A 25,814-nucleotide genomic window follows, 5' to 3' on the forward strand; every position below is an offset into this window, starting at 1 on the left:
AAAGAACAGAAAATCTGAACAGACTGATTACTAGTAAGAAAAATGAATAGGTAACTAAAATACTCCCAATAAACAAAAGTCCAGGACCAGATGGCTTAATTGTGAATTCTACCAAACATTCAAAGAATTACTACCAATCCTTCTCAAACTGTTTTAAAAAACAGAAGATGAGGGAACACTCCCAAACTCATTTTATGAGGCCAACATTACCCTGATACCAAAAACAGGATACCACAAGAAAAATAAACCATAGGCCAATATCCCTGTTGAACAAGGATGCAAAATTTTGTAAGGACAAAATACCAGCAAACCAAATTCAAGAGTATATTAAAAGGGTCATACACCATGATCTAGTGTGATTTATCCTAGGGATGGCAAGGATGGTTTAATATATGTAAATCGATCAATGATACATCACATTAACAAAATAGAAGATAAAAATTATGTGATCATCTCAATAGATGCAGAAAAAGCATTTGACAAAATTCAACATTTATTTATGATAAAGACTTTTAACAAAGTGCGTACAGAGAGAATGCACCTCAATCAAATGAAGGTCATATATGACAAGCCCACAGCTAATATCATACTCAACAGTGAAAAGCTGAAAGCTTTTCCTCTAAGGTCAAGAACAATACAAGGATGCCCACTCTTGGAACTTATATCCCACATACTATTGGAAGTCTTAGGCCAATTAGGCAAGAAAAAGAAATAAAAGCCATTTAAATTGGAAAGGAAGAAGTAAAACTATCATTATTTTCAGATGACATGATATTATATATATAAAATTTTTTTAAATTTACAAAAAAACCTGTTAGAACTAATGAAAAATTAGTGAAGTCACAGGATACAAAATCAATGCACAGAAATCAGCTGCATTTCTATACACTAATAACAAACTATCAGAAAGAGAAATTAAGAAAACAATTGCACTTACAATAGCATCAAAAAATACCAAGGAATAAATTTAACCAAGAAGGTGAAAGACCTGTACAATATAAACTTAAGACACTAATGAAAGAAATTGAAAAATACATAAATAAATGTAGATATTCCATGCTCATAGATTGGAAAAATTAATGTTGTTAAAATGCCCCTACTACCCAAAGCAATCTACAGATTCAATAAAAATCCCTGTCAAAATTCCAATCATATTTATACAGAAATAGAACAAATAATACAAAAGTGTGTGTGGAACCAAAAAAGACCCCAAATAGCCAAAGCACTCTTGAGAAAGAAGAACAAAGCTGGAGGCATCAAACTATATTACAAAGCTGCAGTAATCAAAAGAGTTTGCTATTGGTAGAGATCAATGGAACAGAATAGAGAGCTCCAAAATAAATTCATACATAATCAATTAATTACCACAAAAAAAGCCAAGAATATACAATGAGGAAAGGATAGTCTCTTCAATAAATGTGTTAGGAAAACTGGAAAGCCAGTTTCAAAAAAATGAAATTATACCACTATCTAACACCATACACAAAAATTAACTCAAAATGGATTAAAAACTTGAACCTAAGACAAGAAACTCAAAAAAAAAAATGGGTGATAAGCTCCTTGACATTAGTCTTGGAGATGATTTTATGGAACTGGCTCCAGAGAAAAGGCACCAAAAGCAAAAATAAACAAGTGGGACTATTTCAAACCAAAAAGCTTCTGCACAGTGAAAAAAACTATCAACAAAAGAAAAGACTGTCTAATGGATAAGAAAAGGTATTCGCAAACAAAATATCTGATAAAGGGTTAATATCCAAACATACAAAGAACTCATACAATTTAACATCAAAAAAAAAAGCTACCCAATTGGAAAATGGGCAAAGGAATTGAATGCACATTTTTCCAAAGAATACATACAGACGGCCAAGAGGCACATGAGAAGATGCTCAACATCACTAATCATCAGAGAAATGCAAATCAAAACTACAATGAGGTATCACCTTGTACAAATTAGAATGGCCATCATTAAAAAGTCCACAAATGATAAATGCTGGAGAGGGTGTGGAGAAAAGGGAACTCTCCTACACTGTTGGTAGGAATATCATTTGGTGAAACCATTATGGAAAACAGTATGTAGATTCCTCAAAAAACTAAAAATAGGCTTACCACATCTTCCAGCAATCCCACTGCTGGGCATATATCTAGAGGAAACTGTACATACCCCAATGTTCACAGCAGCACAAGTTACAACAACCAAGACACAGAAGGAACCTAAATGTCCATTGACAGATGACTAGATAAAGAAATTGTGGTGTATATATACACAATGGAGTACTACTCAGCCATAAAAAAGAATAAAATGCCATTTGCAGCAACATGGATGAAACTGGAAATTGTTATTCTAAGTGAAGTAAGTCAGAAAGAGAAAGAAAAATACCATATGGTATCATTTATATGTGGAATCTGAAAAAAGGACTCAAGTGTCCTTATTTACAAAACAGAAACAGACTCACAGACACAGAAAACGAACTTACAGTCACGAGGGGGGATAGTGGTGGAGGGATAAATTGGGAGATCAGGATTTGCAGATATTAACTATTATATATAAAATAGATAAGTGGGAGAGGTATCGCTCAGTGACAGAGCATGCGCTTAGCATGCACAAGGTCCTGGGTTCAATCCCCAGTACCTCCATTAGCCAAACAAAACAAAACAAAACAAAAAAATAGATAAATCACAAGGCCCTATTATATAGCACAGGGAACTATATTCAATATTTTTTAATAGCCTATAACGGAAAAAGAATATGAAAAAGAATATATATATATATAACTGAATCACTAGAAACTAACACAACATTGTAAGCTGACTATACTTCAATAAAAAAAAATCATGAAATAAATAAAGTAAATAAATAAGTAACCAAAATGCAAATTTAAAAAAAGAGGTACAAACTTCCAGTTACAAAATAAATGAGTCATAGGTATGAAGTGTACAGTGTGGGGAATACAGTCAATCATTATGTAATATCTCTGTACAGAGACAGATGGTAACCAGACTTACTGTGGTGGTCATTTTGAGATGTTCAGAAATATTGGGTCACTATTCTGTGCACCAGAAACAAATACAGTGTTGTAGGTCAGTTATACTTCAAAAAACAAACAAATTCATAGAAGAAGAAATCAGACTTGTAGTTACTAGAGTTACTAGAGGCAGGGGGTGGAACTGAATGCAGGTGATCAAACGGTACAAACTTCCAGGTGTAAGATAAATAAGTACTAGGGATGTAGCGTACAACATGATTAATGTAATTTACACTGCTGTATGTTATATATGAAAGTTGTTTAGAAAGTAAATCCTAAGAGTTCTCATCACAAGGAAAACATTTTTTTAGATTTCTTTTATTTGGCATCCAAATGAGATGACGAACATTCCCTAAACTTACTGTGATAATCATTTCACGATGCATGTAGGTCAAATCATAAGCTGTGCACCTTAAACCTATACAGAGCTGTATGTCAATTACATCTCAATAAAACTGGAAGAAAAAAATGTCTATAGCTTCTAAGATTTTACTTACACAGAAGGAGATGGCATTAATTTTTAAAATGAAGAAACCTGAACTAATAAAGAAGTAAAAATCAAAGAACAACTTAATGATCTTCAAGATATGCCCATTCTGAGACAGGCGATTTGAAGTGTACATAAAACTTTGCAGTTAAGCTGTTAAGTTTCATTTAGTGTTAAGCTTTAATCTCCAGAAAATGTCTTTGAGGCAGAATTTTCTGCACAACTAAAGTATTTTAAAATAAAAGAGTTCTTACATACTACAAATGCTGGAGGAAATATTGAAATCAGTATTTAAGAAGAGAGAGATTATCATTCTTTTTACTTCTATCTTATCCCCTCTAAAACTTCTAAGTAACTGGGTAGCTATGTTTGGGAAATATTCTTGTGCTACATACAATCCACAAATAAAAGCAACATTATGCAAACTGGACAAACAAAATAAGTTCTGAGCCAACACAATTATGCATATGATGACAGAAAATACTTTGTTAATTCCTGGGGTGGGGGTACAAGCAAGAAGATGACAACAGAATATGACAAAACCACAGGCAGCTTATGACATTAAACAGAATGTTAACTACATGAAGCACATAGTTACCAGAATAAGCCAAATTTTAATGTCTCCTAGCCTCATCCAATTTGCATGGAAGAGCATTTCAGTGGGTCCCAAGCCTTATCATTTGATTTTAAACAAGGAGTGGAGGAGCAATCAAGGAATATAGATGCTAGTTTTCATTCCTTCTCTTTCTCTCTCCCCTTTTAGAGGGGAGCGAGGGTAGCAGGGACCCTTCAGGTATCAAACTCAGGGTCTATCAAGAGTTGAAAACTGCACTGTGCACAGACAGGGCCACACAAGAAATGTAAATGAAAATGGGCTAAGTGAAAAAGACTATAGAGATATGGTAAATGTTAAATCCTGTCTAATGTCACTTTCAAAGAAAAGACCTTAAAAGCAGCCAGAGAGAAAAGACAGGTTAACTATAAAGGAATAACAATTGGATCGACAGAAGACTTCTTAATAGCAACCATGAGAGTCACGAAAATAGTAAAGTAGTATCTTCAAACTTCTAAGAGAAAGTAAAGGTCAACCTAGAATTGAAGATCTAGGGAAACTATCTTACAAAAAATAAGAGTACACATATTTTAAGACAAAAAACAAAACAAAACCCTTGTAAATTCATCCCAAACTAACCCTCATTAAAGGAATTATTAAAAGATGTATCTAAAGAAAGAAGGAAATAATTTTGGAAGTGAAGTCTAAGTTGTAAGAAAGAATGGTAAGCAAGGCAAATAGTAAACATGAGAAAATAACAGTCTAAATAAAACAATGCTACTGATAATATCTAACTTGGAGGGTTTAAAAAAGCAAGAAATAAGATAACAGACAACTACATGCTGATTGGGAAATGAGTGTTTAAAAAATACTCAGTATTTTAACTTCTAATTTCAAATTTCTTTGCCAAGATATCACAATAAATGCTTCATACGTGGCTTACATTAAAGTAGGAAATCAGGTTTTCTGATGGTTGATCACTTGCTGAATTTAAGATCATCATTAATTGCTGGATGGTATTCATAACAGTCCTATGGAAAAAAAAATAGGAAGTAGTGTTAAGCAAAGAAGGAACAAAAAGAAAAAATGATATGTATCTTCACAAGTTACATACTATCTTCAATCTCACAGTCTTCTGTTTATCTTTAAGAAGTGCTCTGAAGTAATTAAGACTTTACAAAACCCTTAGTGTGCAGTTGTTCATAAGGAACTAGGAACTACACTTTAATCTTTAAGAAAGGGTATGTCCATAATCAGTAATTTCGTAATTAAAGAACTGATATGCTTATTTACTAATAAAACTATATATCAATAAAACAACTGGTCAAAGTAATGACATTATTTTAAGGAGAGAACATAAAAATGGCATCAAAATAGTAATCTTTTGAGAAAAATTATGATGATTAAATATTAAAATTTTTCAAAACAGACAGTAAGATATTTAGTAACTCAAGTAAAGAACCGACTGTCCTTTACAGAGATCTTTAAGATAAAAGCATATGCAATTTTAGAGATCATCATTGCTAAAACATAAAAGTAGGTCAATCTCCTAAGATCTCTTTAATTGTATAATTTTGTGTGTGTGTGTCTGTGCATGTATGGGTGGTATATGGTAAATATTAACGTTCCAATTTTGGAATAGCAGCACATTGTTACTCTGTAGGCAGTGTTTAATGATGCAAAAAACTAGAATGTTTATGGCTGAAAAGGTCCTTAAATATTATTTAATGAAACATGTTTGGTGTTCTCAGTCAAGCCTCTCTAAACTGCTATCTACACTTCCTAGAAGAAGAAGAATATGCTAAATATGAATTCATCAACTATTTATCAAATCTAGTCTTGCTCTTTCATTCCCACTGCCTACCTCTTGGTTCAGACCTTTAGCATCGCTCAACCAAATTACTGCAATAGATCATTTTGAGAGATTTTGCCTATGTCTACGGCAGCAGGGTCTGGGCATATGTAATTTGAAAATAAAAACTCTTCAGGTTATCCTAATTTGCACCCCTGGTTTAGAACCGCTGAGACAGACTGACAGGTCTATTTCCCACCATGTCCTCTTCAGTCCATCTCTTCACAAACTACTACTATGTAACCTTTCAAAAAATCAAGTCTGATTTAATCCTATCCCTGCTTTAACCCCCCATGTATTGTATATCCTGCACAGCTGCTGAAGTCCAAACTTGTGAGTATGGAATATAAGGCCCTTCATGATCTAGTACCCACCCTCCTCTCCTGCCATCTCATCTTCCTACTTAGTTAAATCACCTCAGAGCTGCTTACAGCTCCCCAGACACATCGTGTGGTCTCATACTTTGGTGCCTTTGCACAGGCCATCACAGTCTCCTGTGACACTACTTAACATGTTTCAAAATTCAGTTCAAACATTACTTCACAGAGTTCCTTCTGTGGCATCTCATTAACTTGTCATAAGCCTATTACTGTATTTAAACAAAAATAAATTTTTATATGTACATACAGTCATTTGAAAAGTCTTACTGATTGTCTACCAAGTATTATCCTGGGTCCTAATTATCAAATGGGGAACAAAAAAGTCATGGTCCATGCGGTATGGACTTAAAAGCTACTGTGGGTATTGGCAAAAATAAGCAAACATACAAATGAATTTATAATTACAAATTGTGATACACACTATGAAGGAATAGAGCAGGATGCTGTGAGAAAGAATAATATAGGAAAATACTTCAAAGAGAAATAAATCATTAAAAAAGTAGTATCTGTACAGGAATCACATCATAATAAATGTGTTTAAAAATAAAAAAATAAAAAGTAATATTTGTGCTAAACCTAAAGAAAGAGTAGCAGCTGGTTGTTCACAGAAAGAAAAGAAAGAAGAGTTTCAAGAAGAAGGAGAAACAAGTGTGAAGGTCCTCAAGTACAAAAGAACTTAGAGAGTTCAGGAAACTGGCTAGTTCATCTTGAGTACGAAAACGAGATTGGAGAAGATAACATAAGCTAGATCATAAAAGATCTTCTAGGCACTGTTAAGGAATTTGCATTGTATTCCAACTGCAACAGGAAGCAATCACAAGTTTTAACAGCAGAGTGAACGTGATCTGATTTACATTTCTAGAATATTATTCTGGGGGCTCTCTGGAGAACATACTTGTGGTGCGGAGAGAGGAACAGTCATGAGAGTAGAAGCAGCAAGATCAGCTGGCAGGTTACTGCAAACAAAATCCAAGAGAAAGAGAAATATCTTGGACAAGGGAGGTAAGAGTAGAAATGGAGAAAAGCAGATGGACTTAAGAAATACTCTGGAGGTAGACTCAACAAGACTTGAAAACAGATTAGATGTGGGAAGTTAAGTGACGAAAAGGACATAAAAAAATGGTTCTAATCCTTCCAGGTTACACAGACCAAATAGTGATACTTTTTTTTCTTTTTTATTTACTGAGATGGGACACATTCTCACTCTAGGTTGTATCCCTTAAGGATAGGCAGAACTATGTCTAGCAATCGTATCTTCAGCAACTAGTGAAATATCTGGCACACAAAGAGCACTCGATATATATTTGTTGCATGTCATTGTCAACAAATGAATAAACCCAAAGCACTATAAAGCAATGAATAAATAATTATAATGAAAATCAAAAGTAAGAAAACTCATACCTAACTGGAGTCTGTGGAAGAATCACATTCACCTCTTCGTCAGGATTACTTTTTTGTGGAGTTCTCTGTATTTCAGAACTAAATAATGATAAGCAAAGTCATTCTAATGGGAAATTTACAATTTGTGCTTTATGAGTCAAAAAAGCAGTACAATACCTTCTGCTGCCTCATAACATCATACAAAATGGTTAAGTAAATAACAGAAGTGATAGGAAATAGATGATCCAAAAGATGCTTAAATAAATAAAATTTTATTTTCTTCATTATTGTTTTTAAGTTGGGTTTCTTTCCATAGGTTTATGACAAATAGATGTACAAACAGTAAGAATATTTTGAAAGTGAAAGTTAGATGTTCGTTTTCTCCAGAATGTTAGATATTGATGACATTACTAGCCAAGCTGTTCAGTATCAAAAAATATCAAAGCTCAAGTTTTTCAATCATTATGCCTTCCAAAAACTTTACTTTGACTTAAATAAAATTAAAAACATTTTTCTTATATTTAACTTCCAAAGTGTATATGTGTGTATATGTATGTGTGTGTGTGTGTGTGTGTGTGTGTGTGTGTGTGTGTATTAAGTTAATATTTAAAGATTTCATGCTGAAGACATAAAATTAACCACACTTGATGATTCTAAAATTTTGTACAGGCACATCTCATTTCATTGCACTTCACTTCATTGTGTTTGGCACATACTGTTTTTTTTTACATATTGAAGGTTTGTAAACCCTGCATTGTCAGATAATGGTTAGCATTTTTTTAGCTATAAGGTATTTTTAAATTAAGGCATGTACATTGTTTTTTAGATATAATGCTACTACACATGTAATAGACTATAGTACAATGTAGACATAACTTTTATATGCACTGGGAAACCAAAACGTGTGTGACTTGCTTCATTGCAATATTCACTTTATTGCAGTGCTCTGGAACCAAACTCACAATATCTCAGAGGTGTGCCTGTAGTTACTCTTAACCAGTCCCACTTTAGGATTTTATATGACAATTCAAGAGAATGCAATTTTACATTAACTTTTAAAAAAATGAAGCAGCATATCAACAAATATAAATATACCATGTACAATACCTGTCTGTAGGATCAGCCTGAAGAGTTTTATCATGATCCAGAAATAATCTTGCATCTAGATCTTTGTTTTTAAGGTAAATTTCTTCATACTGTTTAGAGAGACTTTCCACCTCAAAAGAAAAAAATATTAATGATTATCTTTTTCATGTCATTATAGCTCAGTGCACAGAAGTACAGATTTAATTAAAGAATTTTTGTAAAACATACACTTAATTTTGCCTTATATAGACTTCACACACAATATAAATAAGGCATATCTAAATGAGAAGCAAAGAAAACTGCAAAATTTTTCAACTCTAATTTTAAACCTATTTTATGTACCCCAGACATTAAAATTTTATCTAGACAAGGATCACCAATGCTACAGAAGAATACTGAAATGGAACATAAGACAAAAACTTAATTGCCAAGATCTTCCATTCCAAATACCCCTCACTTTAAATCTTCTACTACATTTATCAATATAAAATAATTTTTCAAACACTGTAACAAATCTTCTTGATTCAAATCTTGATTATACATTCTGCCTATCTTTTCTTTGCATTCTTTGGTTCACTCTGACTCACCTCATTTAGGTATTCTGGGCAAGAGTATTTGCTCAATTAATTAGTCCAATTAACATATTTGCACAATTTATTTCCAATCTTATACACTTTTTCAATTGCTAGAATCTGCAGTTCTTTTATCAGTTCTGATTCATAATTTTCTAATAATATAAAAACCAATGCTCAACAGACAACAACTATTTAGCATACCTTCTGCAGTGACTTTTAAAGCTAAAGTGTTTCCAACCTGAGAGAGCCAAAACTGTATTCTAAAAGGAGTGGTAGGAAGAAACCCAGTTAAACGTAAACTCTTTGTTTGTCTGCATACGTTTTTAAGGCAGAACAGTCATTCATGTTTGGCTAAGTTTAATTGTTGTTCCTGCCTTATCTCAGTGAGGCACTAATTATCAATCATTTATTGATCGGTAGCTATTAGTGCTATATGAAAAATACTGGGGAAATAACAATAACAACAATTCTGTAACCCTCTCAAAAGGAAAAAAAATTACCAGTGTCCAAGATTCTTTAGAGTTGTAAACAGCGTATTTTGGGGGACATAAGTTGGTAACAGGGCTCAGTAATACAGTATGTGGCCTCTACTTGTCTCGTTAGTACCATGTCTTAACACTCTTCTGCTCTGTATCCCGATCTTAATGAGTTAGTTGGAGTCCACTGAACAGACCTGGAAATGTCACTTCTCGTGAATCTTAGCTCAGAAATCACATCTCCTCCAAACAGCTTTCCACAAAACCTATCTGCCCCACTTTGGATTAGGTAGCCCTTCTCTGAGATATCACAACACCCTGTGCACACATCTGCTAGACTCTTGTAGACTCCTGTAATGTTCTACTTCATCTTTCTCTCCCATTAGCACCTTAATGACAACTGGCTGTGAGTTAAATCTCTACTAATGATATCTAGCGAAATGCCTGGCACATATTAAGCACTCACCAAATAACTGTTAAATGAATAGGCTCCTTAATTCAAGGACTAGCTACCTGATTCAGCCTAGCTATCTGATTTCATGTCTTTTGATCTTGGTGACTCATTCTAGCTGCTTCTAAAACATTGCTTTATCACTGAGTACTTGTCTTCATCCTTTATCCAAGCATCCTTTTCTCCACATATTTCACTTTACCACATAAAGTTCTCAGTTGTTCTGTTCTCATTGAAGAGCAAGATATTTGAGGCAAAATGTGAAAAGGAACAGGTAGATGGATGGCATACCACTAAGAACATTTCTACAATATAATCACAGTTGTTTCAACTGAATTTATTCCCAATTAAGTAATTCTTTAAAATACTCAAAAGAGATCCTCCAAAGTACAGTAATGTCAATAATGCTGACAGCACAATCATGGCGCCTACGTTTAAGGAAATGTAGCAAAGTGAATTAGAATCAAAACTAGATTGTGGAAATTTGGTTACATTTAAATATTTAATGGCATTTAGAAATTCAAAAGCCTATATTTTGATTTTTGAAAAATTTCAGTATAAATCAATTTCTGTTGATTAAAAAATGCTGTTTATTTATACATTTGAGCATATATTCAAAATGATTTTTTGTTATTATATGAAGTTGATTCACCACAATTCTATTTAGATTCTTTCCTGGAGTAAAAAATATTTAACATAAAATGATCTTAAGAAATTTAGACTATTCCTCCCTCCCAAAAGTCCTAAAACACATTAGCTTTTTATTATGTTTTCTTTCAGATTACCTCTGGAAGTCCATTAGAAGCTACAATTCCAAGAGAATTCATAAAAGGGATAAAATTTTTGAAATAAACATTTTTCACCTGAAAAAGATAAACATGATCATTAAAATTTTTTTAAAATTTCTGTCATTATTAACACAAGACTGAGAGTGTTAACTGACATTTTGATCAATGACTTACATTCAACCCAGTGTGATGCTTATTTATAATTAATTCAATTATTCACTTTTTAATTTATGTGAGGCAGATTTCAGGTTATAAAATGGAGGTGCAGGGTTTTATGAGAAGTAAACCCATTGAAACCAACTTCAATATCCCACATTTAACAAGTGGTATAAAGATGGGAGACTCAAAAAAATTAAGCAACTTAACCAAAGTTACACAGTGAGGAAGTGGCAGAGCTGGAATTGAAACTCAATCTATCATCAAAGCCAAACTCCTTTCACTTCTCTAAACTGTGTCTGATTTTTTTCCAAAGCATATTTTTGGGCCACTTCACACACATATCTAGCTTAGGGAATATCAAGTCAATTATTTTAGCATAAATTTAGGAAAATAACTTGTTTTTTAAGAAAATAATTTCAAACACTCAATTCAATTCAAAACCAAGTGAAAATGTTTTGTGGAATTATGCAGTTTCAAACAAAAAATCCTACGTTAACATGGACAATAAAGACCATCCCTGGAAAACCTAGAGTTATAGCCCTGGCTATTCTACACTTGCAGTATGTTTTGCAATTTTAAACAACTTACTTTTTCTTCATTTAATGTCCTTTTCCAACTTTGGAGTCTATGTTTATTAAGGCAGAAATAATTTAAGATCTTCCTATTAATAAGTTTCTATCTTCTATTTCACAAATAAGTTTTAACAATTAAGCTTCTGTAATATTTATTAGTATAATGTTTTCTAGTTAACTAATCTAGTTTTCTAATCCCACTTAACTGGAATAGTTATAAGGTAGGTGGTTCTATTTAACCAATTAGTATGACTAACCAATAATTATATAACCATAAATATAAGTACAAATATTTATATAACCATAAATGCTGTATGTAAATAATCAATTAATGTGAATTACCATTAAAGCTATTAATCACCTACACTTTACAAATCATTATTACATTCTAAATTATTAAATATAATTTTTTTAAAAAGGAAAAACATGATTTATTCCTGATTTTTAAAATGCAATTTTATAAGTAGTTCTGAAATTTAGAGAATTAACAACCAGGAATTAGAAAACTACATTTATTCCTATTCATTATCTTCAGGCACTAAGCAACAGACTAGAGTAAAAAAAAGCAATATTTCAACTACATTTGTCAGCTTATTAGCAAAGATAATTTGTGATTGTAGAAAAGTAAAAAAGTAAATACATATGTATAAGGGTTATGTATCTATGTATTTAGTTGAAATTAATAAAAGCCACAGTGCTAAAACCCAGATATCTTGAGAAATCATTCCAACACTTCTTAAACTAGATTTTGATTCCTTCCCAGAGCTGACAGAGAAATTTCAAAGACGCAACATTTCAGACAGCTATTTGGCGGTAGTGAGTAGTGGACAATATAACAATCTACGAGAGAAAGAGCATGGCACAGTGAAAGAAGCACTCGTAGCAGATGTTTCAAAGTATAGACTCTGTTAGTAATCAGCTATCAGTCTCTAGAGGCTTGTTTACTCATGACTAAAAGGAGCTGAGAACATTACTTGTAAGATTCCTTCCAATTCCTTCCAATCTAGCATTCCAGATTTTATTAACAAGATAAGCATTTCTTGGGTGTTCATGTATTCTCTACCAGCCGTTAACATTAGAAAGAGAGTAATTATAGATGGCTGAACAGAAATTTAATGTTAGTATCACTTATCACTAAACCAAACACTAGGATTTTCTTAGCAGGATATTTTAAAACATTAGGGTTATCAGTAACCACAGAGGAATCAAAGAACAAATACATTTGAAAACTACTAACTTAATGATGTACATTTCAGTGATTCCAGAGTGAGGGAGCTACTCTCTTGAAAATCAAAGTAACTTAATATGAAAATTAAACTTTTTCTAAATATTTTGCTACTGCAAAAGAATTGGCACTAATTACAAAAAGCAAGCTCATCATGAAAGAATTATATACTGTTAGGAAGAACTTACATCTAAATCTACTTTAACTATTTTAAAGAAATCATGAAGTTAAATTACCTCATCTATATTACATTCATGTTCTTTACAGAGAACTTCAATAATTCTTGTATCATTTTCTAGTTGTTTTGCTATCCGTGCACTCCTGTTCTGACCTCGCCTTGGTGTTCGAGGTGAACCATTAATAGGTATTACAGCTGTTTCTGTAAAAATGGTAAATTAGATAAGAACAATTGCACATTCCACTGTATAAAATAATGAAGTATTCTAATCATAATTCGGAAGGTCAGAAATAATCTTGGTAACATTCTGCTACTTTTATTTATTAGGCTTCATTAAAAAGCTAATGGTTTAATCTATTTACTGAGTATCTATTGTAAGTTATATACTGGTAATAGTTTCTGTCATCCCTATTCTATTCTGCCCCCAACTAGCCCAAAAAGAAACTTACAATCCCATAGACAAATAAGAAAAAGGCAAGGGAAACAGCCAGCTTATAGACTAATTCTAAGTGTATCCTACTCAGTCTGCAAGGGGAAAAATGTTTTCTATCTTAAAAGAGTCTTAAAAATAATAAGCAAGTATTTATGGATTCAATTTCTAGACATAGGATAAAAATAAATAAGTTTAATTTAAAGTTTTAGCAACACTGTATAATTATAATGCTTTTAAAAATAAGCATATAAATATAATAATGTGATACTAAACTGCGATTTAAAACAAAAAGTCTCCTGGATTATTTTGAGTATTTCCAATTCAAATTGAATGTGGATTCAGCTATTAAAGAGATCACATATGACTCAGTATAAAAAGTATTAACTGCCTCTAGGCCCGACCAATAACTTACAGGAAATTGAGAGGACAGAGGAACATGTTAAACTATACCACAGAATGCAATCAGTAAAAATTAAACCACAGGAAACTCAACAGAACAAATCACCTGATTATTTAATAAATAAATTATAAGAAAAGAGAGAGAGAAAGATAGATGCAGGAACTTTTTAAGACTTAAAAGCATGTCAGTCAATCACAAAGTATAGATCTTATCTAGATTCTGATTTCTCAACCTGTAAAAATTTTTTTAAAATTACTTTTATAAAACAATTGAAAATATGGACACTTACTCGATATTTGGTGGTATTAAGGAATCACTATTAATTGATTTTTAGGAGTGATAAGGGTACTGTCTTTATACTTTTTAAAAAGACTTTATCTTTCGGAGATACATACTGAAATTTATAAGGATGAAATGACATGCAAAAATGTGCTTGAAAATAATATAGCTGTGGAACTGAGCAGTAGATAGGACTACGAGTTGACCATAAGTTAAACATTGAGGGCAGGTGATAAGCACATAAAGGCTTATTATACTAATTTCTACTTTTATGTTCACTTGAAATTCTCTGTAATAAAAATTTAATTTAAAAAATTTATCATAGCCAGTCAATTCAACACCTCATCCCATTTCTCTTTAATATGGCACTTAGAGAATTAAATATGCATTTAAATTATCCAAAAGAACAAAGCCTGTCAACCTAAAGTTACATCCTACATCAACTTATTAAAGTTATAACATTAAAAAAAATGAGGAAAAGGGATATAAAGATTTTTAAAGATTCAGAAATTTAAAAAATATATTGTCTTCTATTTTTTCCCTCTATTTTGCATGTGGTTTTCGTTAAGCAACCTGCATTTACTGTCAAATTATGTTCAAAACATTTTCAAAATTTTGCTCCAGACTTCATTTTTTCCATGATGTTATTGTTCACAAAGATGAACTAGATTTCAGCTTTTTAGCCACTTCAACACCACTTTGAGACTTCTATGTTTTTAACTGTCTCTAGTAATCAGTTCAGGCTTAGTTAAGTTTACATTTTTCCGTAATGTAGTAAGTGATTTTTAAATCCTACTCTACATGCCACCAAAGGAAGTAGCTCCACTCTAAGAGAGATATACTTATCTTTGCTTAATGTTATCTAATTATTTCAGGAATAATTATTATTTAAAGACACGTTCCACCTCATCACCCACTGAAGTGGATCAATTACAGTTTACATGCAAAAAAAAAATCTATCACATAACCATTAACAAAAGTTTAATCTTTTCCTGTAGAAGGGGCCACTCTTTCCCATGCAATTTCTTTCAGATCTGTGCCTTGTCTCTTGATTTTCTCTTTACAGGGAATGCCCTTTCCCAACTTCCCACAACACTCAAATCCTAACTACTCTTCAACACCCAGTTCAAATGCCACCACTTTTATATGGTCTTCCTCAGTCTTCCCCAGCTGAGAAAACTTTCCCATATTCTAAACTCCCAAAGCATTTGCTGTGTTTTAGCCCAGACCACTTTCAACCATATACTCTAATTACTTGCTTGTCTTATCTCAACTTCTATGTCTTATACTATAAGGGCAGAGTCCATGTCTGCTTTCTTTTTTATTGCTCCCTTCACTCTAGAACCATGTTTTGGATCTAGTAGATGGTCAATAAACAACTGTTGAATGATAAAGTAGGAAAGGCATAAATTGCTTAAAATACTTACTATATGGTTCTTTGAGCAATGCAGGAGGTGAGAGTTTGATAAAATAGTCAAGGACACAGAGCATTAACTGAAATGAGATCACCAGATCATCTTCCACTTGCAATACTTCCCCTGAAAATAAAAAAGATTCACATTTTAAGGTAGAGATTGAGGTCTTTCAGTCAGGGGAAATTGTGGGTATGGGTGTATCTATGTATTCATTTATCCAACAAACACTAGAAGCATATTAAAGATCTTTCTTTTTCCTTTTTTTTTTTTACAAAAATTCAGTTAGATTTGAAATATATAAAAATATATGAAGTATAATTCTACCATGAGAATTTTACTTTTAGGTATTATTACTATAATTCAGTCCCTATGTCTAAATTTATATTGACTTTTTTTTCCTTCTTTAAACTCACTTCCAGTTTTGGTTACAGTTATAAAATTCACTACCCCTGAAAATCATTTTGAAGAATGACACATGCTAATCTTCAATCCTATTTATTTGTGAAACCTCAAATATGTTCAATTTTAACCCACCTTAAAAATATTACAATAACTAAAGCCATTAAGAAATAACAACATCACATCAACAAGAGAAAGGACAAAAACCACGTGATCATCTCAATAGATGCAGAAGAAGCATTTGATAAAATTCAACACCCATTTATGATAAAAACTCTCACCAACGTGGGTATAGAGGCAACATATCTCAACATAATAAAAGCTATATATGACAAACCTACAGCCAGCATAGTACTCAATGGTGAAAAACTCAAAAGCTTCCCACTAAAATCTGGGACAAGACAAGGCTGCCCACTATCACCACTCCTATTCAACATAGTCTTGGAACTCCTAGCCACAGCAATCAGGCAAGAGAGAAATAAAAGGGATCCAAATTGGAAAAGAAGAGGTAAAAGTGTCACTATATGCAGATGACATGATACTACAAATAGAAAACCCTAAAAGGTCCACACAAAAACTACTAGAAATAATTGAAGAATTCAGCAAGGTAGCAGGTTACAAGATTAATGTTCAAAAATCAGTTACATTTCTTTACACTAATGATGAATCAACAGAAAAAGAAAGTAAAGAAACAATCCCCTTTAAAATAGCACCTAAAGTAATAAAATACCTAGAAGTAAATCTAACCAAGGAGGTGAAAGACTTATACACGGAAAACTATAAAACACTGATGAAGGAAATTAAAGAAGACTTTAAAAAATGGAAAGATATCCCATGCTCCTGGATTGGAAGAATCAATATTGTTAAAATGGTCATACTGCCCTAGGCAATCTAAAGATTTAATGCAATCCCTATCCAATTACCCAGGACATATTTCACAGAACTTGAACAAATCATAATAAAACTTATATGGAACCACAAAAGACCTAGAATTGCCAAAGCATTACTGAAGAAAAAGAAAGAGGCTGGAGGAATAACTCTCCTAGAATTCAGACAATACTACAGAGCTACAGTAATCAAGACAGCATGGTATTGGTACAAAAACAGACATATGGACCAATGGAACAGAACAGAGAGCCCAGAAATGAACCCACAAACTTTTGGTCAACTAATCTTCGACAAAGGAGGCAAGAATACGCAATGGAATCAAGACAGTCTCTTCAGCAAATGGTGTTGGGAAAACTGGACAGCAGCATGTAAAGCAATGAAGCTAGAACACTCCCTTACACCATACACAAAAATAAACTCAAAATGGATCAAAGACTTAAACATAAGACAAGATACAATAAGCCTCTTAGAAGAAAATATAGGCAAAACATTATCTGACATACATCTCAAAAATGTTCTCCTAGAACAGTCTACTCAAGCAATAGAAATAAAAGCAAGAATAAACAAATGGGACCTAGTGAAACTTACAAGCTTCTGCACAGCAAAGGAAACCGTAAGTAAAACAAAATGACAATCTATGGAATGGGAGAAAATTTTTGCAAATGAAACTGACAAAGGCTTGATCTCCAGAATATATAACCAGCTCATATGACTTAATAAGAAAAAAACAAACAACCCAATCCAAAAATGGGCAGAAGACCTAAACAAGCAATTCTCCAAGGAAGACATACAAATGATCAATAGGCATATGAAAAAATGCTCAATATCACTAATTATCAGAGAAATGCAAATCAAAACTACCATGAGGTATCACGTCACACTAGTCAGAATGGCCATCATTCAAAAGTCCACAAATGACAAATGCTGGAGAGGCTGTGGAGAAAAGGGAACCCTCTTACACTGCTGGTGGGAATGCAGTTTGGTGCAGCCACTGTGGAAAACACTATGGAGATTCCTCAAAAGACTAGGAATAGACTTATCACAGGACCCAGGAATCCCGCTCCTGGGCATATATCCAGAAGGAACCCCACTTCAAAATGACACTTGCACCCCAATGTTCATAGCAGCACTATTTACAATAGCCAAGACATGGAAACAGCCTAAATGTCCATCAACAGATGACTGGATAAGGAAGAGGTGGTATATTTATACAATGGGATACTATTCAGTCATAAAAACCGACAACATAACGCCATTTGCAGCAACACGGATGTTCCTGGAGAATGTCATTCTAAGTGAAGTAAGCCAGAAAGAGAGAAAAATACCATATGAGATCGCTCATATGTGGAATCTAAAAAACAAAATAATACATAAATACAAAACAGAAACAGACTCATAGACATAGAACATAAACTTGTGGTTGCCAGGGGCACAGGAGGTGGGAAGGGATAGATTGGGATTTCAAAATGTAGAATAGATAAACAAGATTGTACTGTGTAGCACAGGGAAATACATACAGGATCTTGTGGTGGCTCACAGTGAAAGAGAATGTGACAATGAATGTATGTATGTTCATGTATAATAGAAAAATTGTGCTCTACACTGGAATTTGACACAACATTGTAAAATGACTATAACGCAATAAAAAAAGGTCAAAAAAAAAGAAGTAAAAAAATTAGTACATAATTATAAAATCATCTATAAAGTAATTATTTAGCACAAAATCCTAAAAGTTTATATAACAAATATACAACTGAAGAGCTATAAGGAAAGAAATGTATAAAATAAATACCTAAGGAAGAAACAGTGGAGCTACACAAAATATAGAAATCATATATCTATGACATATTTGCTTATGGCTCTATTTTGTGTATTATTTTTAACAGAGAAGTTTCATTTGACTCATTTTCTATCTTATTGGTATCAGACTGCTAAACCACTAATAATCCTAATACTGAGGGTGTAGAAACTCCATGAGGAAAAAAGGTAACCTTACATCAGGTAGCTTTTCTACAACCATAGGTATGGTACAAAAATATGTTCGTAATATACTTAGAAGTTATTAAGAAATAACATAGAGGTAAAGAATGATATCAAGAACTTCTAGTTAAAAACAGTAGAGTGAAGTTAGATCAAAGAATCTCCTTTCCAATATCTAATAAAATGAAGGGGGAAAAATGTACTGGTTAAGTGCTAGTACTAACACCAAATTTAAAACATAGTGACTCAGAGCATCCTCATCTTTCTCCTCTTCTTACTTGGACGGAGTAGAAATCACTGATGAGAGAGGTACAAAATGGTGGAAATAAACAATTACAGCAACTTTCTGACAAACATAAAGATTCCAGCATACTATGCTGAATTAGGTAACAATGTGAAACCTAACACAATCCTGTTATAGAAGCAGGACAGAACGGCCATATAATGGCCACTACAAGTGCCTGTTTTAGAGTTCATTCTAATAAAAATCTCAGAACCACAAAGACTAATCATTCCAGATGAGGTTCCTACTTTCTCCCTCATCCTCTGACTAAAAGTGAGTATAATAAAAAAACCTGCTCTCATATGGTATCTCTTTGGGGTCACAGATAAAGTATGAAGTTAGTGAAGGGAGATTTATTAACACTACATCAGAGAAAAGAGAACATCATCAGGTCAGGGTTGCCCACATAAAGCCCTAGCAACATGCGGAAAAGAGCACAGTGATTATGCAAACACATATAGAAAATAAAAAAATAGAATCACAACATAAAGGGGGAAAAAAAAATCAGAGAACCCATTCAAGAAAAGAATACACAACCAAGTTGTCCTTCAGGTATAAAGACTATAGACATGATTCCTAAACATGCCAAACACAGAAAACATGGTGCTAAAAAGCCTTTTTTTGAAAAGTCCTTCATGGTAAAATCTAGCCAGTTAAGGATAAACCAAAATAAAGAACTCAAAAATGGAGAAGCTATGATACAGGAGGGACAAAGGCTTCGAATCCACTGAAATACAGAAATGAGACTAACAAGTGTGATAATTATAATTACAGAACAGCATGTAAATAGAATCTTTGCTAATGTGATGATTAAAAAAAAGCAAATCTGAAAGCAGGGAATAGGGAGGAGACAGCAAGAGTGAGAATTCTTTTTCTTCAGAGCAGATTAATATATATTGTTTTAAATCAAAACACAAAGTTAAATATTCTGTTAATGTTTTCATAATGCTTTTTCATAATTTTAGAGAAATATTTTAGGAAATAATCCTGCATAACTGACAAAACATTTATATAATTTAAGCAATTCTATTTCTCTTATTTATTTTCTCCTGTATAATTTGGGTAAAATTAGTTTTTATATTTTAAACACAGCAGTATAATATGACCCTATTTTTAGAAAATAATATCTGTGAATGCACTCACCCACCCACCTTTTTTTAATCAGAATGTATGCACAAAAGTGTATCCGGAATGACAATCACATAATTTTAATGATGATTATTTTAGGGGGGTTTTGGGTAATTTTTCTACATTTTCCTATGCATTTTTCTGTATTATTTGAATTCTTCATCATGAGTATATATCATCCTTATAAAAATAGCAACATTATTCTTCAAAAAGGAAAGGAAGGAAGAGAGAATGAAAAATATTAGAAACAGAAATAAAATGAGACATTTTCAAGGTTCCCTCCAGTACCAGAATTACAGGAACTTGCTAACGACTAAGCCACACAGAGAACTGGGGGAAAGGGGAAGCAACATTAAACTGAATTAAAATTCTGAGCTTACTGAAAAGAATTATCAGTTATTACAACTGAAACATAAGCATGTAACAAACATGATGACTTTACCTTTAGCTAGTAAAAATGTGATCCAAGAGACTTTTAGCACCAACATAGAATTTATTTCAGTAGATATCCTAGTAAACAAACAGAAAGTAGAAAAAAAATCACAATGACAGTTTTCCAACTACACCTTTTTTTCCTATTTTTAAATTACAAACTGGAGTTGATCACATAATAGAATACAGTCCATTTCAAATGCACAATTTACACATTAATTTAATCTGCCTGAATTCAGTTAGTGTTTTTACCAAGATATTTATATTTTCCCACAGAGTAGTATATATGTTTTTTTAAAGAAAATATTGACTATTTCAATTCTAATCTAAAAATATGCACAGGAAGTGGTATAATATGACATACTTGGTTTCCAATTAATACCTTTCTGCTCTTTGTTTTCTAATTAAAATCAACACTGTGAACAGAAAAACAGAGGTTTTTGTGACTCTGCTTTACCAATTTATACCTTCATAAATTTCATGTCATTCTCTTCCTAGAATTAACAAGTGGAACAGATTGATAGAACTAATAAACATACAATTTCCCTTTGTATCACTCATCTTCAGTATTACCACTTCAATGGGGCAGAAAATCTCATACTACTCATTCTGTTTTCAAAAAAAACCTCTAGAGCTCTTCCAATAGTATAGTGTTGGAACATGTATTGTACATTTCAAAAGAGTATTTGGAAATTTTAATATAGACTCATACTTATTCTTACACAAAACTATGCTCTGAGTCTTAGTTAATTAAATGCCTGTAAAAGAGTCTCAATAAAGACTTCATCAATGAATTTGCATTTTTCTCAGAGTTGGTGAAATGTTACACTGAATCAGCTTCAACCTTACTAGTTCTCCCTTGAAGTAAAAGACATGTATTTCATACCATTTTCTTTCTGAAAAAATAAATAATCTGCACAGGGCTTAAATCTATGAACTTAATATATGAAACAGCATGAAATAATCAAACTAAGCCAGAAATTATCAGCATGTTTGGGATTATTCCAGAAAAATCTTTTTAAAAAACCAAAAAGTGAAAATTAACATGCTCTGAAGTACTTACGAACTGCTGGGTTGTGCCAAGTATATAAGTTCACATGTCCTAAAAGGAAGAAATAATTATATTAACATCATGGTTTTGTAAAAAATTACCTTTTAATTTTTTTTGTAATTTAGAAATTAATTTTATCATGCTTTATTTATCTTAAGGATACTTTTTTTTAAAGTACAGTATTATAAAACAAAGTTAAAGCAGATTTTTCCAATTTATTTTGACATGACACACATCACTGTAATATCTAATTACAAAAGGATTGGAGTCCACATGTGCATTTGTAACTTGGAAAACATTCTGTAATTGAATCTTGACCTGGTTAGAATTTCAGGTCAGGTCATAAAAGCCTAACTAACTAAGAGTCTCACTGAAATAACACAACTAAAAACTACTATAAAACCTACTTATTTAGGACAATGACTTCTAGAATGGGGGAGTAAGGATCCATGCAGGTCTGGTCCCCGATATAATAATTGGTAAAAGTATTTTAAAAAACCATTTAAGGTCTCTGGAAGTTTTCCTAAGGGCATATGGCAAAAAGGGAAACATTTCTTCAAGAAAATCTACTAAATCTTGGTAAGAATAATGACAGACTGTGGAATTCAAAGCAAAAGTTTTTCTCCTCTCCTCCAACTCAGCATAACAAAGCTCTGCCCCTGGAAAGTGTAGCTAAGACACAGGGCTCCTCTCTCCCCAGCTCCCATCCCAGAACTCTCTCTCTGGGAAGAACAGGCTACCAGCATTTCTCATCAATCCCTGTCCATGCTGCAGTAGGTCTCTCCCAAGAAAGAGAAGCTGAGGGGTCTGCAGCTCCTGTCCTCCACCTATCTCCCATTCATAGGGTAAAGTTTTACTCTGGGCACAACAGATCAAAAATACTGACTTCTCTTGCCCCAGCTGGCTCATAGGACAGAGGTTCCAGCCAAAGGCAATCTGAGAAGACCAGGGGCTATCGCCTCTTCTCGGTGCCCTACTCTAAAACAGAGGTATCACTCCAAGAAAAGCAACTACTGCCCCCACCCAGACCTCCCAAGCCGTGGCACAGAAGTGGTGCCTAGGGAAAGGCAGGTCCTAACAACAGAGAACCTTGAGCTCTCCCCAAGGGAATTCAAGGCTGAGAGCACTGTTGAAAGCAATATAGATTTTAGTGGAAGTAAGAGGAAGCTGACTGACTCATGAAAAGAAAAAAGCTAAACCCTAGATCATTCAGGCAAGAATTAGGGAAAGATTAGCTAAGAATAGCTCTCCAGGTATCAGAATAAGCCTCAAGGCTGGTCTCCTAGACTACTCCTGCCAAGGGTGCCAAATTTTAATTGGATTAGACTGTGAAGCAATTTGTGACCCAGAGCATTGTCAAAAACAATAAAGCAATCAGTCAACAATTAGTGGGAGGCAACAACTAGGTGTGATATCAGCAGAGGCAGTTAGCTTGACAACAGGGAAAAAGATAGTCAAAGAGAACCCACTAAAACCAATGTCAGCTCAGAGTGACTGTGCACATGCCCAAGGCTACATTAAGGAGCAGTATCAGAGGCTATATACATTGTGAGAAAAATAAACCTCACTGAAATGGTACAGCTAAGTCACTAAATAAATAAACAGGAAAACAGCAACAACCACAAGTCCCAGGAGAGAAAAGCTCCCAGAGTTACTACAAGGTTATCAAAAATGTCTAGTTTTCAAAAATAAATATAAAATATGCAAAGAAGCAGGAAAGTATTACTTCTACATAGGGAAAAAAAGCAGATAATAGAAACTTTATTTAAGAGAACCAAGACATCAGACTTAACAAAGACTTCAAAGCAGTTATTTTAAATAAGTTCAAAGAACTAAAGGAAATCATGCTTAAAGAAGAAAAAGGTATGCTGACAATGTCTCATCCAATAGAGGATATCAAAAAAAAGATAGAAATTATTTTAAAAGAACCAAATGGAAATTTGAGTTGAAAAGTACAATAACCAAAATAAAAAATTCACTAGAGGGGCTCAGTGATCTGAGCTGGCAGAAGAATCACTAAACTTGAAGACAGATCAAGAGACTATGTAGTCTAAAGAACAAAGACATAGAAGAAGAAGAAAAATGAAGAGGCTCACAGAAATGCTGGACACCAAAAAAAACCCAATATATGTATAATGGGAGTACCAGAAGAAAAGGGGGAGAGAGAAAGAGAAAAAATACTTTAAAAAATAATAGCTGAAAACTCCCAAATCTACATGTCCAAGAAACACAACAAACTCCAAGTAGAATGAATGTTAAGAGATCCACACCCAGATATATCGTAGGGTAAATGTTGAAAACCAGAAATCTTGAAAACAGCAAGAGAAAAGTGATCCATCTCATACAAAGGAACCCAATAAAATTAACAGATGACTGCTCAACAGAAGCAATGAAGATCAGAAAGCAGTGGGATTACATATTCAAAATGATAAAAGAAAAATAACGTTAACCAAGAATCATACATACAGCAAAACTATCTTTCAAAAGTGATGGTGAAATAGCTTCAAATAAAAACAGAGCATGTGTTGATAGCAAACTCACCTTACCAAAAATACTAAAAGAAGTTTTTCAGGCTTAAAACAAGTGACCCAAGACAGTAATTCACATTCACATGAAAAAACAAAGAGCAATGGTAAAGGTAATTATCTTATTATGAGAGATCGTATAACTACATATTTCTTCTCCTTTCTTCTAATTGCTATAAAAAGCAACTGCATAACGCAGAATGTATATATTGTATTCTTGGGCCTATAACATATAGAAATGCAACGTATTCGACAACAGCACCACAAAGGAGGTGGGTGGGGTCAAAGCTTTACTGGAGTAAACAAATGACACTAAATAGTAAATCAAATCCACAGAAAGAAATGAAGAGGAAAAGAAATGGTATATTAAAAAGTTGATATAACAAACTCTATTAATATACACTTACTCTCCTTTATACACTCAACTACTTTAAACGACATATAACCCAAATATCTATAAATAGATGAATGGATAAATAAAATGTGATAGAGTCATACAATAGAATATCATTCCATAATAAAAAGTAATCAAGTTTTGAAACATGCTACGACATGGATAAACCATGAAAATATGCTAAGTGAAAGAAGCCAGTCACAAAAAATATGTAGATCAAAAATTTATATAAAGAAACCTACTATGTTATAATAAAAAGCAAACAGTAATCAAGAGGGAATTTTTACAATTATAGAAAAGTTATTTAATGTCAGATGCATTGTTTTATATCATGTTGTAATTTGCTGTAACTCAGAACAGAATGTTACCATACAGTAAAGACAATTACATTCAAATATAAACCTGTGCTTTCTAATATGGTAACCACAATCACCTATGGCTATTGAATACCTGAAATGTGTTTGGCTACTCCAAATGAAGTCACGCTGCAAATGTAAATTACGTACCAAAATATTCAAAAATGCTTAGTATGAGAAAAAGAATATAAAATATCAATAACTTTTTTATTGGTTTCATGATTTCCTACTGAAATATAATTCACATAACAAAATTCATCATTTTCAAGTGTAGAAATTCAGTAGTTTTTAGTAAATTCATTTTGTAACCATCACCACTATCTAATTCCAGAATATCTCCATCACCCCAAAAAGAAATCCCACATCTATTAGCAGTTACTTTCCACTCCCTTCACTTCCCATACTGTTTATTAAGCAGTATATGCTAGGAGGTGAGCTAACCAGTAACATTATCTTTCTTAATTCTTATAATTACCCTGCAAGAAAAGTATTATTATCTATATTTTACAAATTGAAACTGAAATTTAAAGATGTTAATAAACATCTTTCCCTAGCTCAGTCAGCAAGTGACAAAATTAACATTCATACCTAGATCTGTTTAGCTTTTTAAAAGTTATCATAATCACTAAAGCACACTGCCATACATACATATAGTCTACCCTGAAA

At 32.9% G+C, this 25,814-nt stretch overlaps 1 protein-coding gene across 5 annotated transcripts in view; it reads right to left on the reverse strand.

The window, feature by feature from the left end:
* The window catches only part of RB1 (RB transcriptional corepressor 1), a 107,057-nt gene that overhangs the window by 51,672 nt on the left and 29,571 nt on the right, over positions 1-25,814 (reverse strand). For 4 of the 5 annotated variants that reach the window (XR_012511700.1, XM_074378162.1, XM_074378158.1 and 1 more), the window contains 8 exons: positions 21,886-21,924; positions 20,833-20,900; positions 15,725-15,835; positions 13,244-13,386; positions 11,049-11,126; positions 8,783-8,892; positions 7,697-7,774; positions 5,007-5,094 (listed from right to left, as the gene is read on the reverse strand). Coding sequence is in view for 4 of the 5 variants with exons in the window: in XM_074378162.1 (XP_074234263.1) it covers positions 5,007-5,094; positions 7,697-7,774; positions 8,783-8,892; positions 11,049-11,126; positions 13,244-13,386; positions 15,725-15,835; positions 20,833-20,900; positions 21,886-21,924 (715 nt within the window). In the remaining variant the exon portion in view is untranslated. Of the gene's footprint in view, positions 1-5,006; positions 5,095-7,696; positions 7,775-8,782; positions 8,893-11,048; positions 11,127-13,243; positions 13,387-15,724; positions 15,836-20,832; positions 20,901-21,885; positions 21,925-25,814 lie in introns of those variants that run through there. The other variant, XM_074378160.1, reaches the window with a different exon arrangement.

This window comes from Camelus bactrianus, chromosome 14, assembly GCF_048773025.1.
Source record: "Camelus bactrianus isolate YW-2024 breed Bactrian camel chromosome 14, ASM4877302v1, whole genome shotgun sequence".
NCBI lineage: Eukaryota > Metazoa > Chordata > Mammalia > Artiodactyla > Camelidae > Camelus > Camelus bactrianus.